We start from the raw sequence: 18,671 nt of genomic DNA, 5'->3' as shown, positions 1-18,671 counted from the left end.
CGCTGCTCGCGCTCGGCACGGCGGCTCAGCGCTCCGCACGAGGGCCGGCGCGGGCGGGCCGGGTTCAGGCCCGCGGCCAGGAGGATAACGGCGCCCGTGGGCTTCCTCGGCCCCGCGGGGCGCCAGCGCCACCGGCGGCCCGCTCCTCCCGGCGCGTTCGGCTACCGCAGCCCCCCGGACGGTGCCCCCGCGCCGCGTTCCCGCCCGGCGGCGCGGGGTAACGGGAAGGGGGCGCGGCGCGGAGCCCCGGCACGGGCCGCCGCCGACCGCACCCGGGGCGCGCCCGCTCCGTCCCGGCACCGCGGCCGTGGGCGCGGCGCTCCGCAGCCCCCGCCGCCCCGCACCGCTCCCCGCCCGCGGAGCCGCCCCGCCCGCCGCCCGGAGCATGCTCGCTGCGGCGGGGCCGGGGCGGAGGCTGCGCGCGGCCGCCTCTTGCGTCAGCGGCGCGTTCCGGGCGGGCGCGTCGGGTCCCGAGGGCCGCGGCCCGATGGTGGCGGCCGCGCGGCGCCATGAGCCGCCCGTCCTCCGCCGGGCCCGGCGCTAGCAAACCCTGCGGCAAGCAGCCGCCGCCGCACGCCCCCGCCCCGGCCGCCGCCGCGCCCGCTCCCGCCGCCGCCACCATCGCCGCGTCCGGCGCCGGTTCCTCCGCGGTGCCCGCCGCCGCCGCCGTCCTCTCGGGGCCGGGCGGGCCGGTGTCCCCGCAGCACCACGAGCTGACCTCGCTGTTCGAGTGCCCCGTGTGCTTCGACTATGTGCTGCCGCCCATCCTGCAGTGCCAGGCCGGGCACCTGGTCTGCAAGCAATGCCGGCAGAAGCTGAGCCTCTGCCCCACCTGCCGGGGCTCGCTGACCCCCAGCATCAGGAACCTGGCCATGGAGAAGGTGGCCTCGGCTGTGCTCTTCCCCTGCAAGGTGAGCGCATGGGGTGTCGGGCCGGGGGGACCTCCTTTCTCCCTGCTCACAGCCCCGCTCCTGATTAAGACGTATCAAAAACAGCTCGTTGTTTTCTCTCGTCTTTTAAATAAGTGCAAGTGGTAAATGTGCTCTGCAGTTATGACGCTGACTTAATGCGGACGTAGGGTGGGAGGACGTGGGGCTTCATCTCTGGGGAAAAAACCTCGCTCTTTCCAGCTTCTGTGGGAGCAGCGATGCTCTGCGTCTCTAGAGCTGGGACAGGGTTAGGGATACCTCCCCTAAGGAGGGTCCTTCTTCTGAGATCCTTTAACGTAGTCACCTCTGCCTGGAGGTATTGCCTTGTTTCTGAATCTTCATGTGATTCTGATCCTTCTGAAGAAAAGGAAATCCAGTGAGAATTCATTTCATCGTACTCTATGTTTTGCTCTGAGGGCAAAATGTGAAAGTCTTCTGGCACCCCACAGCCAGTGGTAACATTTTGCTTTTCTAAACCGGTAGGCATAGTGAGACTGTGTATCCATTGAAAAGTCTCCAGTAGCATCAGACGGAGCGCTGCCCCCTTCAGACATGCGGCAGGGTGTAGGGAGAGGCACTCAGGCCTTGGACCACTGCTGCTGCTCGGTGATGCTGGGAGGGGAGAGCCTGCTGCCCACAGCAGGGCAGGGATTTGGACTCGGCGCTCCATTCCCAGTTCTGCTGTCGATTTCCCTTGCAGCTTCAGACGAGATGCTTTAATCCTACACACACCCTGTCTTCATTCACTGATTGAATGCCTTCAAGCCTAGCCAATGTTTTCAGAATGCTTTCGGGCACTCAGATAACCTGTAAAGGGAAGTCCAGGGTAACGTGAGTGAAGTGACATACATAGCAACAACACGGAATGCTAAGTCATTATGTGGTGATGGCTTCAGGGCTGCCTGCTTCCTCTTAGAACGGTGAATGTGGTGCAAAATAGTACTGTGAAAAAAAAATACTTTTAAAAGTGGAACGCCAGGAGTGGGAGAAAGGCAGTAAAAAAGCACAAGGCAGTCACCTCAACTCAGGCATTAGTAATGAACCAGCACTGCCTGTACCAGCCCTGCTCCCCTGCCTCAGGAAGGACACAGTAGGAGTGGAAAAGGTAGAGCTGTCAATGAGATGGGCAGTATCATATAACCTGCATGCAGGGAAAGACCGACAGACTCTTCGGTTTGAATGAGGGTATGGTAAATAGCAGTGACATGTGCCACACAGCATGAAGGCAGCAAGTTTCTCTGTTCCCAGAAGATCTGTAAGAGCCCCTTACAAACCCAAAGCACTCAGTGAATCTGTTCGCAATCTCCTGCTTCGGTGGGGCTCACCAAACAAAACTAGCTGCCATGTGTTCAGGAACAAACAAAAGGAGGTAGGTCACAGCGAAGGAAAAACCACAGCTATTTCCTCAGCACTCTTCCTTGTGTGCTCACCGGTCACCTTCTGATGTGGGCTGACACTCTATGCCGACATTTGGTTTTGCCCATCCGGTAGCTTACGTGTTCTTACTGCTTTTCTAACAAGGTTAGACTGAGAGCTGTTCTTCAGCACAGTGCAAAGTGACTGAAGTGCCAGCAGGGGTATGAAAGTGGGGCGAAAACAGCAGAACAGTGAGAGTGGAAGCGCTGAATCCAGTGGCAGGGAGCCATGCTGTGCATGGTGTATTTCTGCCTGCAGCAGGAGGAGCCCTCGTTGCACCGCAGCACACCTCAGCACTCCTGCTCACATGTGGATAAATCCTGTAGCAGAAGATTAAGCAGCACAGCACACGTTATGGCTTATAAAGCAAGCTCCTGTAGAAGCACAAGGTCTCATTTCTGTCCCAGCGGTTGTAGCGCTCTGTTGCAGTGTGGGTGATTTGCCTGCAGTAAAGAGGACTGTGGTGTTCTGCATCTTAGGCATTTCACTCTTTGAGCTGAAACTTCCTGTGCTTGCATTTAACTCCAAAATATGCTTTAAACTTTGGTGAATTTGGACTTTGTTTAGTTGAACTTTCAAAAAAAAAGTCTATCCATTGCATTTTGTTTTTTCCCAAAATATTTTTTTGTTACTTCAGACATTCTCTTTAGGGCAGCAAGCACATAGACCTCACCTTCAGTCCAGAGCAGAATGCCTGACCCAAAGAGGTGTCCTGCCTCCTGTAGGCAGCCACGCTCGGGCTGTGACAGTGAGACTGCATTAGCAGAGTTGCAGAAATCTCTACAGCTCTGCAGACGGGGGGAGCTGTGCTCTTGGCAAGAGCAAAAGACGTGTTTCTCCTTAGAGGTAGTGAGGAAGCAGTGTGTTCAGTGCAGGCAGCAACTCAGTGTAGAAAAGGAAAAGCATCCCTGTTTGTTTAAAGCAGATTAACCTTCAGAGGTGCCTGATGACATTAAGGCAGTCACATGGTGCTCACTTGTGATTAGCTCTGTGCTCAGTGAAAAATCACCATCTCTCTTTCTGCTCTTCACAACCACGGGGCTAAAACTTGGGATCGAGGGTTTGAGTTTAATGGAAATACGTCTGCTCTGTGATGATAATTACACGTATTTATTAAAAGCATGCTGCTGTAGCAGCTGTTTGCTGAAACTGGCATCCCGTGTTCTTTTTAAAGAAAAGAAATCCATACCAGGACCACTTCAGCTGATGTGGACTGACCAGGTCTAACTACAACAGCAGATGATCTACAACTCAGCCTTGTGGTCCATTTCACATAAGTGCTCGCATTTAAAAAGCAAACAAAAACCAACAGCTGCAAAGTACAGGAAGAACTTGTTTTTAAGAGGAAACAAAACTAAGCACAGCTCTGAATCCAGCACTAAATAGAGGCGTCTCACGTAAGATTTGGAGCGAAATGAGAGTTCTGGTTGGTTGCAGGTGGGAGCAGCGAGCACTTATGCTGGGTGCTTCCTGACGGATTGTGTTTGCTCTTTTCCCAGTATGCCACGACAGGCTGCTCGCTGACGCTCCACCACACAGAAAAGCCAGAACACGAAGACATCTGTGAGTATCGGCCCTACTCCTGCCCGTGCCCTGGTGCCTCCTGCAAGTGGCAGGGATCCCTGGAAGCCGTCATGTCCCACCTCATGCACGCCCACAAAAGCATCACCACCCTTCAGGGAGAAGACATCGTTTTTCTCGCCACGGACATTAACCTGCCGGGTGCTGTTGACTGGGTGATGATGCAGTCGTGCTTTGGTCACCACTTCATGCTGGTGCTGGAGAAACAAGAGAAGTACGAAGGTCACCAGCAGTTTTTTGCTATCGTGTTGCTCATCGGCACCCGTAAGCAAGCAGAGAACTTTGCATACAGACTGGAGCTGAACGGCAACCGGCGCAGACTGACCTGGGAGGCCACCCCACGCTCCATCCACGACGGGGTGAATGCTGCCATAGTCAACAGTGACTGCCTCGTTTTTGATACCGCTATAGCACACCTTTTTGCTGACAATGGGAACCTTGGAATTAACGTGACCATTTCCACGTGTTGTCCGTGATAGATTTGTGTAGTTAGCGAAACGTCGTCTGTCTGGGCACAGTGCTTTATGTTACTGAGCATTTTCTTTCTGTTCTGGGTTTTTTAGATGCTATTCTGCTATGTCTTTGTGTAAGTTAAGGTTCCTAACTAGCCAACGTTTATAAGTTTGGAGAGAAGAGGAACAAGTGTGTCCTGTAAGTAATATAAGCAAGGAGAGGTTTTTTAAATTCTTGGGTGCCTTAGGAAGATTTTCCCCACACACAGACACCTTTTTAAATGTAATTAATTTTTAAAAAAAGAGTGCTTCCATTGGACACGTGGCTTGAGAGGTGTGAAGGACTGCATTCCTGTTTAGAGCGCACCTAGAAACCCTTTCAAGCAGGAAAACAGACTTGTTCTCACCAGTGAACTTCGGGAGTCTTTAGTAGGTGGGAAAAGAAGAAAATCCAAGCAGCTTATCACAAGAGAAAAGGCTCAAAGCATATCAAGAGGTACTTCAGCATTGCTATTCCACTTCCTGCTGCCTTATTTAAAAGGATGGGCACTGGGTCATTTGCTGCCTTTTTAAAAGAAGAGGGAGAAGGGAGGACTGGAGGACTGGGGTGAAGCCCAGCAGGTCTCAGAGCATGGGAATTGCCGGCTGTGGTCTGGGTGAGGGAGCCCTGCACACAGCACAGCTGCTCCCAGCCAGGTCCTGGTGATGGCAGAGGGCACACAGCATAATATTCCCAGATAGCTAGAGCCAGTAATGCAGAAATATATTCAGGCTGTCCACATACAGCTTCCCTTGGAGACATACTTGGTCATTATAAAAGATTAGAATAATACAGCAAGAGCTTTATGGCCAGTGTCATGTCATTTGCTATTTAACTTTTGTTGCCATATTTACTTTTATTTTGTAATAAATATTTTGCAAAAATGACACCGTGCTGCATGCTGTCCTGCTGCGCGTGGCTGCTGCTGCCAGGCCCCACTGCCAGCCCTACTGCTGTGGAGCACATGGGGCTGCTGCTGGGAGACCCACACTGAAACCAGTGTGCCACGAGAGCTGGCGCTGCCTGCATGTCATGCGCTGCTAACAGGAGGCTTCTCTCAGAGTCACTCACAAGAACCACGAGCTCTGGATGTCTTGGCCGAGCAGTGAGGTGCCATTTAGAGCCACTGTGCTGTGAGGTGACACACAGCCGAGGCAGTAAGCCTCGCAGTGGTGGAAAACTACGTGTAAAAGGGCAGATGGAGCTTGGCGTGAATAAACGTAAAGAAATACCCAGGGAGGAACACTGCTCGCAGCCAGGTGTGTTCAGGGAAGAGGAGATGTCTGGAGTTACAAGACAAAGCCCCACGGTGCTGGGCAGCCGTCCACAGAAAAGCACAAGAGAAATACAAGGATAGCATGAGAGAAGGGAGGCTTGCTCTGTCCTTGAGAATTTGGAAGTAGTTGTGGAAAAAACCTCCCAAGGAATTACTCTAATCTTTTTGTATCCAGTTCCTATAAGATGCTACGTTGGATCTCATTTGCACTGTGCTGGCAGAACTCCAGCATCGGCTGGGTGAACTCATTTACTCCTGCTTAAGCAGGATCAAAGTCAGGCCCTGGCTCTGAGGGGAGCTAACACCTGTGCTTTTAGCGGGATGCATTAAGCACAAATTCCCAAGAGTTTAATTCATTTTCCCATATCTCAGCAGCATTTACAGTAGAAAACAATTTTTCTTACCAAAAATTTGTGTTGGGTCTTAACAGCTTTTTGTGTAAAAAAACACTCTGAAGCAAATCATTATTATAGCAGGATTCATGACATGGAATTAATTACCCCAACGCTGCCTGTAACCCACATCAGATAATTCATCATTATTTCACTGTGGTTTCCTCTACTGTTCAGTTCCTCTGATGAAACAGAAACTTGTATTATGTTTTACAAAAAACAAAACCAAGCAAGCAAAAACAAAACAAACATCAAACCAAACCAAAACAACAACAAAAAAACCCAAACCCCGCAACATGCAGTATCTTTCCTATAGCTGATAAAACTGAATTTAGGAGAAGGCGTACCTCAGTGGTACAGCCAAGAAGTGATGTGTTGCCCCATTAGCTCAGCAGATGTGCCAGAAGCATTGGTTCTGACACCCAGTCCAGGTGCTCCAGGCTCCCCTGCTGGCACCATCCAAGGCCCCGGGAGGCAGGCAGGTGCTGGCACCGGGCAGCCACACAGCTGTGGGGTTATGGAACTTTCTCACCATACACAAAAACATCACTGAGGCTGCCTCCAGTTTGTTTACAAAACTCCTGATGACAAACAAAGCCTTCTGACTTTGGAACAGACTGAAACACACCCAGGTAAAAATCTCCCCGTGGTGACCAGCAACACCAGAGCTGGTGGAGCTGCCCCAGGGCCGGCCGTGCCAGCAGGGAGACAGCTCTTGCATCACCAGCCATCCCCACGTCACGGCAGCACCAACATCGCCACGTCACGGCAGCACCAGTAGGCCTGGCACGCACCGTGGCAGCACCAGCGTCCATCCCAGCAGGGCCCCGGGCGGTACCCGCAGCAGGAGCGGTGCCCGGGAAGGGTTTTTCCGTTGACGCGACGTACCGTTGGCAGTTCTTCCCAAGAGCATCCTCCGCTCTGAACACAAACGCAGAAGCCGCGGGCGCCTCCGCTCCGCGCAGGAGCGCAGCACCGCCCCGTGCGTCCCCGCGGCCTCCCCGCACCACGCGCTGCGCCACCGCCCCGCGTCGCCACGGAGACCGCACGCGGCGCCGCAACGGCCGAGATCGAGCGGGACCGGGAGGACGGAGCGGCAGCTGCTCGGACGGCGGCAGGGCGGAGGAGGCGGGGAGCGGCGCGGGGCCGGGCAGCCGGCCACCCGGAGAGCTCCCCGCGCATCCACCCGCTCGGCAGCGAGCCGGGGCTGAGCCGCACCTCCGTGTGCACGCTGCCCGCGTTTCTGATCGCGTACGTCGGGAAAAGTTTGGCGTAATGCGATGCTCTTCTAAGGCGACTGCTTTGAAGTCGTCGCACGGGACTAACACGCGGGTTTCTGTCTCAGAGAACGGACATGGAAGTGCCAGATGGTGTCGGTGCCAGTGCCACACAAAAGCCACCGGGAAGGTCGCCGCCGCCGCAGCCAGAAGCGAGCCGGCTCCTGGACCGCGCCTGCAGAGAAGCACGTAAGAACAGCCGGCGGGCTGTGCCGGTGCTCCGCCCGCAGCTCCCTCCCGCACACCGGCAGCCCCGCTACGGCTGCGGGACAGCGCGCGGGGTGGGGGAACGCCCTGCCGGCCCGCGGCACAGCGCGACGGACCCCTGGGGGAGGCACAGCTCGAAATACAGCAGCCCTTCTCCTCCTCCTGCCCAGCTGAGGTGCGCAGCCTGGGATCAGCAGCCGGCCCCACTCGCTGGCCAAGGCAGCAGGAACACAGCAGTGCCAACTTCTGTCTGGTCCCTGATCCTCTGGGCATTCCCTTCAGTGCCAGGCCTCTGTGGGGACGGGCAGCTCCTCGGGGGCTCTGTGAGCGGTCATGCTCCATGGCACAGCATGCCTGCAGAGGATGGTAATTGCATCTCCCTGAAGTGCAGTTTCACCAGGTTCGCACAAGCCAGCAGCCAAGTCCATCAACCCTCTGACTGCCTACACAGCTCCACAGCACTGCATTCCACTCCCTGCCCTGGCTCGTTCCCCACAGCCCCAACAGCTCAGGCAGGCAGGAACATCACCCCATCCCATTCAAATACACATCCTAATTTGGTGCTATTTTCTGAAAAGAATGATTTAGAAGGGCAGTGGCAGATGCCCGACCACAAGACATTCCCTGCTGCCTCAGAGGCTGAAGCCCCTCCTTGCACACATGCAGCACGGGCCGCACCTAGAGATGCAGAAACCAGTGCCCTGCCTGCTCCTTCCCCTTGGTACCACGGGGCCAGGGAACGTTCCCCCAGGTGTAGTGATGCCAGACAGGCACTGCATCTCTGGCCTCAAGCAGCAGGCCTCCCCTGAGCTGCTGGGACCCAGCACAGTCCCCAGGCAGCCCCAGAGGGCCACAGAAGGCCTCAAGGAACACGGCTGTGCTGTGCAGCTGCTCTCAGCACTGCTCTTGCCTGCAGCTTCACCAGGAGAGCCCAGCAGACTGGACATCATGTGTGCCATGGAGGTAAAGACTATTCAGTTCCTACAGCAATGCATTTATGCCTAATGGTTTTTCCTTAAACAAAGCTATGACTCCACACTCTTTCCCTCTCCCAGTTCCTAGAGGACTTTGTGGAGCTGCTGGCACAGCCACTGCGCACACTGCCCTCCGTTGGCCCACCAGCTGTGCTGGCCTACAGACCTGAGGTGCTGCGGGGCCACCTGCATGCCGAGGTGGGTCCCTGCTGGGTGCTCTTTGGTTAATTCCTGGGAACAAATATCGTCCCAAGATATAACAGACACACGTCTAAGCACTGTTACACACTTCACAACATTGTGTTTTGAGCAGTGTTACTTCCCCAGGATAAAACAAGGATTTGTGTGCTGATACATTCTTTCTGTCATCCTGCCTCTACTTTAGGCAGAGGAGGACTGTGCTCCCAAGTGTGAGTACTGCGGAAGCCTGCTGAGGCCGTTCCCTTCCTTCGAGGACATTTGCCCTCCACCACAGGTTATGGAGCAGTGAGCAGGAGGAAGATGAGGGCTGGCCCTGGGGAGCCCTGCTGCAGTGACACTGTTCTCTGCCTTCCAGAAGTTCTGCTGCAAACGCAATCAAGACCTCTGCGAGTTCATTGTAAAGGAGAGGAAGAAACACGAAAGTGCTTGGAATGGCCCTATTTCTATAGACTCTCACGAGCCCCATGGCAGTGAAGCTGAAAGACATCTGGCAAAGGAGAGAGCATACCAGAGGTACCACGCCGGCTGTGGGGATAGCTGGGGATAGTTTGGATAGGGAACAGGCTACTCTGGAGGGAAAAGAAGTGCTAAGAAAATGAGACTACAGCAAGAGGTAATAAAGGAACTTTTTAAAAGCTAGGCAATACATGCTCATATTTCAATTGGGCCCCCTCAGCTTTTCTCTTACCAACCTAGACCCAGGTAGGGCCCAAAATGTAATTGCAGCTATGGCAGGGACAATATTTAGGTCTTGTTTTTGCCCCATTTGCCAAAGCAATACATGAATTTGTATTCCTCTATTTTGCTGCTCAAACTGTGGCACATTTGAATTCAAATCCACAGAAGTCAAACACTCAGTTCCCAAGACTTGCGCTGAGCTCTCTAGCAGGAGGCACAAAGTTCATACAGGCATTGTATCCTATGGCATAATGATACAGCACACCTGGAAGTAAACTGTTAGCTTCTCTGTAGGCAGTCCGATGGTGTGAGTACCTCACGTTACACGCAGAGCATCAACCAAAGCCGTTGTTGGACGTTGTCATGTTTATAAGGCAGGAAGAACAGTGAAAATACCCCTGGATGGTACCTCTCATTCAGCTAGTGGGCAGCACTGCTTTCACATAAGATCTCCATGTAAAGTCCATCACATTGTTCAGTGTAAGTGATACCATTGCAGTCACAGGGTGTTTTCACTGAAATCTCTGTGTGGGAGCAATTCATTTCTCCTGAGATAGTATTATACTGGTGATATGCCTTTGCTTCTAACAGTTATTTGCAATTATTGGAGTAGAGAGAAAAACAAGTTCAGAAACTTGGGTTTCTATTGCAAGTCTACCCAGTACCCAGTACCCACCAGTTTCTGAAGAGGAATATGAAATGCCTCTCATGAACACTTCTATTTCCAGGCAGCAGGAAAGACAAATGGCCAGACAGTTAGCCTTCCTGGCAGCTGAGCCAACAACTGTAGCTGAATGTGAGTTTGCGTTTCTTTTCAGTTTTTGTCTGTTACAACAGTGAATTTTATGCAATTGCTTGCCTCTAACACTCTCTAATTGAATGGGAGGAAGTACGCAGCAATGTGTTAGTTCACTGTCCAGTGTCCAATCCCATTAAATTAGATGCTACTATATTAAATAATCTCACACATGAAAAAACACGTATCAGTGCTCCTGGTTAACTGGAGAGGTCCCAGAGGATTGGAGACTCACTGATGTGACTCCCATCTTCAAGAAGGGCTGCAAGGAGGATCAGGGGAACTATAGGCCTGTTAGCCTGACCTCGGTACCAGGGAAAGTAATGGAGCAAATCATCTTGGGTGAAATCGCACGGCATGTGCATGGTGTCCAGGGGATCAGCCCAGCCACCACGGGTTCATGAAAGGCAGGTCGTGCTTGACCAACCTCATCTGCTTCTATGATTGGATGACCAGACTGGTAGATGAGGGAAAGGCTGTTGATGCAGCCTACCTAGACTTCAGCAAAGCCTTTGACACGGTCTCTCACAGGCTTCTTCTGGGGAAAGTGGCTTTCCGTGGCCTGGACAGGTACACATTGCTTTGGGTAAGGAACTGGCTGGAGGGCCGTGCTCAACGGGTGGTGGTTAATGGAGCAAAGTCCAGCTGGCGACCTGTTTCAAGTGGTGTCCCCCAGGGGTCGGTACTGGGGCCTATCTTGTTTAATATCTTTATTGATGACCTAGACAAGGGGATTGAGTGTACCCTCAGTAAGTTTGCAGATGACACCAAGCTGGGAGGTGGTGTGGATCTGCCTGAGGGTAGGGAGGCCCTTCAGAGGGATCTAGATAAGGTGGATCGCTGGGCTGAGGTGAATGATGAGGTTCAACAAGACCAAGTGCCGGGTCCTGCACTTTGGCCACAACAACCCCATGCAGCGCTATGGGTTTGGGGCTGAGTGGCTGGATGATTGTGAAGAGGAAAGGGACCTGGGGGTGTTGGTTGATGCTGGGCTGAACATGAGCCAGCAGTGTGCCCAGGAAGCCAAAAGGGCCAATGGCATCCTGGCCTGCGTTAGAAATAGTGTGGCCAGCAGGAGCAGGGAGGTGATCGTCCCCTGTACTCAGCACTGGTGAGGCCGCACCTCGAGTACTGTGTTCAGTTTTGGGCCCCTCACTACAGGAAAGACATTGAGGCCCTGGAGCGTGTCCAGAGAAGGGCAGCGAAACTGGTGAGGGGTCTGGAGCACAAGTCCTGTGAGGAGCGGCTGAGGGAGCTGGGATTGTTTAGTCTGGAGAAGAGGAGGCTCAGGGGAGACCTCATTGCACTCTACAACTTCCTGAAGGGAGGTTGTGGTGAGGAGGGGTTTGGCCTCTTCTCCCCAGCAACGAGCAGGACCTGGGGAAATGGCCGCAAGTTGTACCAGAGGAAGTTTAGGTTGGACATGAGAAAGAACTTTTTCTCTCAGAAAGTGGTCAGGCACTGGAACAGCTGCACAGGGTGGTGGTGGAGTTGCCATCCCTAGCAGTGTTCAAGAGGCATCTGGACGAGGAGCTGCGAGATCTGTTTTAGTGCTTGTGGTAGTAGTGGTAGTGTGAAGAAGGTTGGACTAGATGGTCTTATAGGTCGTTTCCAACCTTGTGATTCTATGATTCTATGAAAACCAAAAGCAGTTCCAGTGATTTTCATTACTTACACTCAAGCATTTCAGCTACACATAGAAACTGAACTTACAGAGTAATAAGTTGCTAAAGCCAAGGCTTGGGAGGTAGAAGCTGCCAGAATAGGGGTGATCTATGTTTTAACCAACAAAGTGAACATTCTGCAAATTCCCATCTCAGGCTGTGAGTGACTGAGCAGTTTTTCAGATCTACTGAATAAAACCAAATCATTTCGATCAAGAACAGACAAACTGGATTTCAATTATAGGTATTTGTTCACTAAGGATGTCAAGGCAATAAGACCGCAGAGCTGCCAGCCCTATTCAAACACACAAAGCCTCCCTTTGCTCCGCAGGTCCAGCACAGCTTGGCACCATTTCATACCTGCTTTCTCAGGAGCCACCATCTCTGACGGGCTGGACACTGATGCCTGAAGAGAGAGCAGCAGAGCTCGAGGAGGAGCCCATCTCCTACAGCATCACCTGCTGCGACTTCACTGTTATGGGTGGAAGGGCAAGTGGCTGCTGCCAGAGGAGACGGGCTGCACCTGGCTCATGTCATGCTGCAGGGCCCTTTGCTGCTGCCTTTAAAGGGAGGCTGGGTGCAGGGCTGCAGCTACTCATTTCATCATTTCTTTTCCAATCTTAGGTAGCGAAGAATGAATTGCTGGAGAAATACTACAATCACGGAGGAAAATTTCTTACCATGCTCCCAGATGGAACAGCACAGTTATTGTATCCTTTATGGGGCTCATTTGCCCACAACAGTCCAGAGCTGTAAACACAACAGTACACAACAGTAGCTTTCAGTACATTCTATAATGCTGCCTATAATGGGGTAGCTTGGCTTACCACTTCTAGAATCCAAAAAAAGCATCAGGAAAAGAGCTTACAGAGCCCTTGGAATCACATTCCTTCAGATCAGCCTGTAACTTCGAGGCAGAAAGGGCATCTGTGTGCTCAGTGCTCAGCTGAAGGAACACACCAGCCTGGCTGGAGACAGCTCTGCTCTGCCCTCCAGCTGCCTACATCCCAGGGCTGCTGCCATTTGTGGCTGTGGCAAATGACAAAGTGCCTCAAATGCATGCACTCCCAGCAGTGAGCCATGTTGGAGATGCAAGCTGTGAGGTGGAAAAGAACCACTGTTTCGATATGTTCATGTTAGTTCCAGGGGCCAAAGCCATTTTCTCCCTCTGGTTGTTCCTTCTTTTTTTCCTTTGCGAGAATGGGACCTGCCCCTGTTTTCTCAATAATCACTCATATTAAGCTCAATTCTTCCCTTTGCCAGGCTTGTGCTTTCAATCCTAAGATTCCATAAATGTGTCTTTAAGGCTTCTAAGCAATTTTGCTTGGAATGTTGCTTAAAAAACTGACAAAGTGCATTTTTTGTCAGTGTAGAGACAGAACAGAGAACATTTATGTAGGAAAGGACTTTGGTCCTTCCCCAGGCAGGACTGCAGCACACCACCGTTCTGCCTGCAGCACCATAACCCAGGCAATGCGTCAGTCTGTGCACTCCAAAGTAGCACTATGAGATACATGGTATGCAATTACCAATGAACCAGGCACACAAAGGAGTTGTGAACACCTTATCTGATGGTAGCTATCCATCTGGAAACCTGGCAGTCATCGTTGTACGAGAGAAAAAGCAGTTTGTTTGCATAGTGCAGGAAGACAAGGAAAGTAACACTGAGATACAGGCAGTATTTGCATCCAACGGCAGGAGCACCTGCTACCACCCGCACGGCACTGTGTGGTACGTTGGTGTCAGACAGCAGCTTTGTTCCCACTGCGCATTTTCAAAGATCATAAAAGGTATTTTTATCAGCACTCCAAAATTAAAAGGCAAACACACGACTGGGGAGATGTGATCTATAGGAAGAGGATGTGTGTTTTATAGACTCACCAATGCCATTGGGAAAAAGCAGAGACACAGCAGCACTGAGCTGATGCAGCATGCCCTTGTTGGTGGAAATTCTGTGAAGGCAGGACACGTTGGCTGGGAGTTGTTCACGACAAAATGAAGATTAATATTTTCTCTTTCCCTATTTCCTCTTCCCACAGTCAAAGGGCTGTGCCCCACTGTGTGCTGGGGTGTCAGGCTGAAACGTGTGCCAAAGCTTGGTGAACACTATGTGAGGTCCTGTCCCTGCTGGGCGCTGGCACCATGTCCTGTCCCCTGGGGTGTTGGGGACAGCAGAGACGCAAGGTGCACCCCTCGCTGTGGAATGTTGGTTTTTCTCTCTTTTAGGATAACGATGAACACTAAAGGAGGGCAGTGCCTGGACCGGGCAGGCAACAGGGTGAGGAGGTGGATGTGGCCAAGCAGTACAGCGTCATCAGGACCCTGTGCCCCACTGAGCCCCATCTTCCTCTCCCTGAACCTGCACGTGGGGATCAGGATCATGGGCCAGGATAAGATCACAGTTTCCTTCCTTGCCATGGGACAACAAGCAAAATTCAACGTGGGAACAAAAGTGCAGGTATTTCTTACATGCACAGCCAGCTGCAAGCAGGGCAGCCAGGGAATCTCCCTTACCCATGGAGGTGCCTCTGCATTGCCCCAGTCTTGGTCCTGCTTCCAAAGCAGCTCTGATGCCCTCTACTCCCTCAGGGCAGCCAGGCTGGCCAGCTGCATGCCCTCCCCACGCTGAATGAGGATGAGCTCCTGCTGCTAGCCTTGCGGGTGAGGATCCTGCGGCTCATCGATAAGCTGCGTAGCTGCCTGAACTTCCCTTCCAATGAGCAATGGGACAAAATGAAGCCACCAGTGTACCTTGTCACACAGACTTTAAAGATCTTGCACCTTTGCACGACTTCTGACATAAGCGAAGAGCTGTGCAGCTCAGTCAGGGCAATAGTAAATGCTCCAGTCTGAGCAGCATGTGTGGTGTGAAGGCAAAGTGAGTTGAGCTGGCCTAGACAGAGAATTCCGATGCCACAGTGCTGGCAGGCACTGATCCCGGTGCCCCACAGCCCTGCCTGCTGCGGGCCAAGGGCACTGCAGTTGTGGGGCCATCCTGCTGATGGAACAGCTCAGGGTGGGGTGCGGCCAGCAACAGGTCACGTTGTGTCAGCTTGTGGTGAGGAGCACCTTGGCTGGGAGGTTTTGTGCAGGGCACATTGACTGTGTGCGTGGTGTCAGAGCACTGCTTGTCAGCGTGCTCCCTTCTGTCTCCCAGCAGCAGCCAGCCTGGGCTGAGCACTCATTTCAGTCCATAAATTTGGCACAAAGATAAAAAGCAAACAGCTGAGGCACAGCCTGTGACAAGAGTAGGGGGAAGAAGTGTTTTGAGGCCACAGCATGGCACTGCTGCACTCAGCAGCACTCATAAAGGGTATCCATGTTCCCCTGCTGGGAGCACTGCAGTGTGTCTGGCCAGTTGCAGGCACAGCACAGCACACAGCAGTTCAGTTCAGCCCGCTGCAGGCACAGCACAGCACAGCATGCAGTAGTTCTCCCATTCACAGGGGATAAGAGGCCACAGTTTAACCAAAGCAACCAACAGCCTCAGCAGCATTTGCTCAGGTGCAGGGGCAGCGGGCAGCCCCTGGCATAACATGAGTGGCTGCTGTGGGGGGATCTGCTTGCAGTCACATCAAGCACTACTGTCCCACTGCAGACCCTGCAGTCATGAGGGTGATGGGATGCAGACCCCTCACAGCCCAGATGTCCTGGGCCAGCTCCCACCACTCACGGTGTGGATGCTGGAGGCCACGGGCTGCACTCGGCCCCTCTGCCTGCAGCCGAGCAGTTTGGCGAGGTGGCTGCGGATGTCTCTGCTGTGCAGGGCATAGATGAGAGGGTTGAGGAGGGAGTTGGTCTCGCCCAGGATGAACAGCGCGTCCTTGAGTGTGTCAGACAGGTCACAGGAGCGGCAGGCAGCCTGCACGGTGCCCCCCACCAGGTACGGGCCCCAGGAGAGCCCGAAGCCGACGAGGACAAAGAGCACCGTGCGCAGTGCCTTGAAGTGGCGCAGGCGGGCACGGAGGGGCCTGGGCTGGGCGCAGGAATGAGGCGATCGTGTGTGCTGAGCATAGGCAATGCTGCACACTGAGACGTGTAGGCACAGCAGCACTAGCAGGGATGGAGCAAAGACACCGAAGCAGAGGGTGTAGAGATACTCACTCGTGGCCACAGAGAGCAGCCCACAGTAGCCTGTGTAGTTGCTTTGCTGAAGGGAGGGAAAAATAAGAGGCAAGTGCCCAAGGAGGAATGCGAACATCCAGAGGAACATGAGGGAGAGGGCCACGGGTGCTTTCTTCAGAAGCGTGCGGTAGGAGAGTGGCAGCCTCACTGCCAAGTACCTGTCCAGGGAGATGAGCAGCAGGGTCAGGATGGAGCCAATGCACGGCGTCATGGTCAGTGAGATGCGCAGGAGGCAGAAGGACTTGCTGCGGTCAAAGTCCCCATCTAGAACATCATCCAAGGCCTCGGTGATGCACATTACACCCACCAGCAGGTCGGCAGTGGCTAGGTTGAGCACGTAGATGTAGCCAGAGCCTGGATGCTTCCTCAGCAGCTGGCAGACAGCCACAATCACCAGCAGGTTGGCAGGAGGGATGAGGCAGCTGAGCAGCGCATGCAGCACAGCGCACAGCACGCTGACCATGCTCCCTGCTGCAGCCCCAGCAGAGGAGCCCTGCAGCAAGATGTGTGGCTGTGCTGGTGAGAGGGGACAGAAGTGCCAGCCCCCCACAGTCGCACACTGGCCACAAACACCTACGTCAGTCCTCTAAAAGGCACTCTATCCATTCCAAAAGATCTCTGCAACCATCCCAGATTCTGCCTGTTGCCGGTGGCATTTTCAGCACTCCCAGCCTCACTACTTCCCATCAGATTTCACTCCACGCCCAGGGGGATGCACCCAGGGTGCCAGATGGCTGATGCTCCCACCCATGCTGGGCAGGGAGGAGCACTGTGGGCCGGGCTCCCGGCACTATGACACAGGGTGAGGAGTGGCTTCACCAAACAAAGCTGAGGCAGGCAGATGGCTGCTGTACAGGCACCTGTGGTCAGCATGGTCAGGAGCGTGGCGCAAGGCAGGCAGAGCCAGGGCAACAGAAACACTGTTCTTGTAGGCTGCACAAGCATTGCATGGCCACCAGCTGCATACAGCTTCTGGCATGGGAACAATGCACAGCCTCCACACCGCAGCCATGGGTGGGAGCACGTGGGAATGGGGCAATGGCAAAGGAAGCCAAGGACCTCTGGTGCCTCATCCATCACAATTGCTTCCTGATGGCCCTAAACCAAGCCTGCCATTTTGCAGAGTAGGACGTTAGACCCTAAGTATATGCTTCTGCTGAGGCATTTGCAAAAGAGAGAACAACAGAAGAGGCAGCCTTCTCGGGCTGCGGTGCTGCAGCAGTTCCTGTGCCTGTGCTGCAATCTTTCCTGCACCATGATTGAGCAGCAGCCATGGCCCCAGGGCAGCTCTGAGGCCATGGTAATCACGGGAACACCACAGACATTGAGAGCACGGCAATACACAGACGGTCCTTCACTGTCCCACAGTTCATCAGGTTCTCCTGGCTATGGGTCAGAAAACATGTTGTATCAAATCAATTCTTACTATACACAGCTGTAAATGGAGCACATTTATAAGTTGCACAGTAGATGAGTTAAAAAAAATAAATAAATCCAATCTATGTCAAATTAGGCTCTGGATGAAGATACTATACTCATTAAATTAGTGCTTATAACAGGTTTGGAAATCACAGAATCACAGAATCATAGAATCGTAGGGGTTGGAAGGGACCTCCAGAGATCATCGAGTCCAACCCCCCTGCCAAAGCAGGATCCCTACACCAGGTCGCACAGGTAGGCGTCCAGGCGGGTCTTGAATATCTCCAGAGAAGGAGACTCCACCACCTCCCTGGGCAGCCTGTTCCAGTGCTCCATCACCCTCACCGTAAAGAAGTTCTTGTGCACATTGGTGCGGAACTTCCTATGCTCCAATTTCTGGCCATTTCCCCTTGTCCTGTCTCCACACACTGCTGAAAACAGTCTGGCCTCGCCACTTTGCCCCCCACACCTCAGATATTTATAGACCTGGATCAGGTCCCCTCTCAGTCTTCTCTTCTCAAGGCTAAACAGACCCAGATCACTCAGCCTTTCCTCATAGGGGAGATGCTCCAGGCCCTTCACCATCTTTGTGGCTCTCCGCTGGACTCTTTCCAAGAGATCCCTGTCTTTTTTGTACTGGGGAGCCCAGAACTGGACACAGTACTCCAGATGAGGCCTTACCAGGGCAGAGTAGAGGGGGAGGATCACCTCCCTCGACCTGCTGGCCACGCTCCTTTTAATGCACCCCAGAATGCCACTGGCCTTTTTGGCCACAAGGGCACACTGCTGGCTCATGGCCAACCTGTCGTCCACCAGGACACCCAGGTCCCTCTCCGCAGAGCTCCTCTCCAGCAGGTCATCCCCCAACCTGTACCGGTGCATGCAATTATTCCTCCCTAGGTGCAAGACTCTACACTTGCTTTTGTTAAACCTCATCTGGTTTCTTACTGCCCAGCTCTCCAGCCTGTCCAGGTCTCGCTGAATGGCAGCACAGCCTTCGGGTGTGTCAGCCAATCCTCCCAACTTCGTATCATCAGCAAACTTGCTGAGGATGGCCACTACCCCCTCATCAAGGTCATTGATGAAGATGTTGAACAGGACCGGTCCCAGCACCGACCCCTGGGGAACACCGCTGGTTACAGGTCTCCAACCAGACTCTGCACCGCCAACGACAACCCTCTGTGCTCTGCCAGTCAGCCAGTTCTCAACCCACCTCACTGTCCACTCATCTATCCCGCACTTCC

The 18,671-nt window shown here is 53.4% G+C and overlaps 3 protein-coding genes across 4 annotated transcripts; 2 read left to right on the top strand and 1 right to left on the bottom strand.

The window, feature by feature from the left end:
* Positions 1-494: 494 nt before the first annotated feature.
* On the top strand, positions 495-5,305 carry SIAH2 (siah E3 ubiquitin protein ligase 2). Its single transcript, XM_031603624.2, has 2 exons — positions 495-911; positions 3,845-5,305. The coding sequence occupies exons 1-2, from the start codon at positions 510-512 to the stop codon at positions 4,400-4,402; spliced, it is 960 nt and encodes a 319-aa protein (XP_031459484.1). The 5' UTR covers positions 495-509; the 3' UTR covers positions 4,403-5,305.
* A 1,812-nt stretch (positions 5,306-7,117) lies between these two features.
* ERICH6 (glutamate rich 6) lies at positions 7,118-14,875 on the top strand. 2 transcript variants are annotated; one of them, XM_031603622.2, is made up of 12 exons: positions 7,118-7,337; positions 7,432-7,552; positions 8,487-8,533; positions 8,626-8,742; positions 8,930-9,019; positions 9,101-9,258; positions 10,152-10,219; positions 12,215-12,372; positions 12,508-12,593; positions 13,462-13,614; positions 14,110-14,341; positions 14,473-14,875. In XM_031603622.2, exons 2-12 carry the CDS (start codon positions 7,441-7,443, stop codon positions 14,734-14,736), a joined length of 1,485 nt encoding a protein of 494 aa, XP_031459482.2. In that variant the 5' UTR covers positions 7,118-7,337; positions 7,432-7,440; the 3' UTR covers positions 14,737-14,875. The 2 variants fall into 2 exon arrangements, with proteins under 2 accessions (XP_031459482.2, XP_031459483.2); XM_031603623.2 differs by lacking the exons at positions 8,487-8,533; positions 8,626-8,742; positions 8,930-9,019.
* A 631-nt stretch (positions 14,876-15,506) lies between these two features.
* On the bottom strand, positions 15,507-17,503 carry LOC116235443 (glucose-dependent insulinotropic receptor-like). The gene has a single exon (XM_031603625.2). The coding sequence runs from the start codon at positions 16,469-16,471 to the stop codon at positions 15,518-15,520; it is 954 nt and encodes a 317-aa protein (XP_031459485.2). The 5' UTR covers positions 16,472-17,503; the 3' UTR covers positions 15,507-15,517.
* Positions 17,504-18,671: the final 1,168 nt, after the last annotated feature.

The sequence above is a fragment of the Phasianus colchicus genome, chromosome 10 (assembly GCF_987193195.1).
Source record: "Phasianus colchicus chromosome 10, bPhaCol1.hap1.1, whole genome shotgun sequence".
In the NCBI taxonomy this organism is placed as follows: Eukaryota; Metazoa; Chordata; class Aves; order Galliformes; family Phasianidae; genus Phasianus; species Phasianus colchicus.
This window is presented reverse-complemented; position numbering and strand designations above follow the sequence as displayed.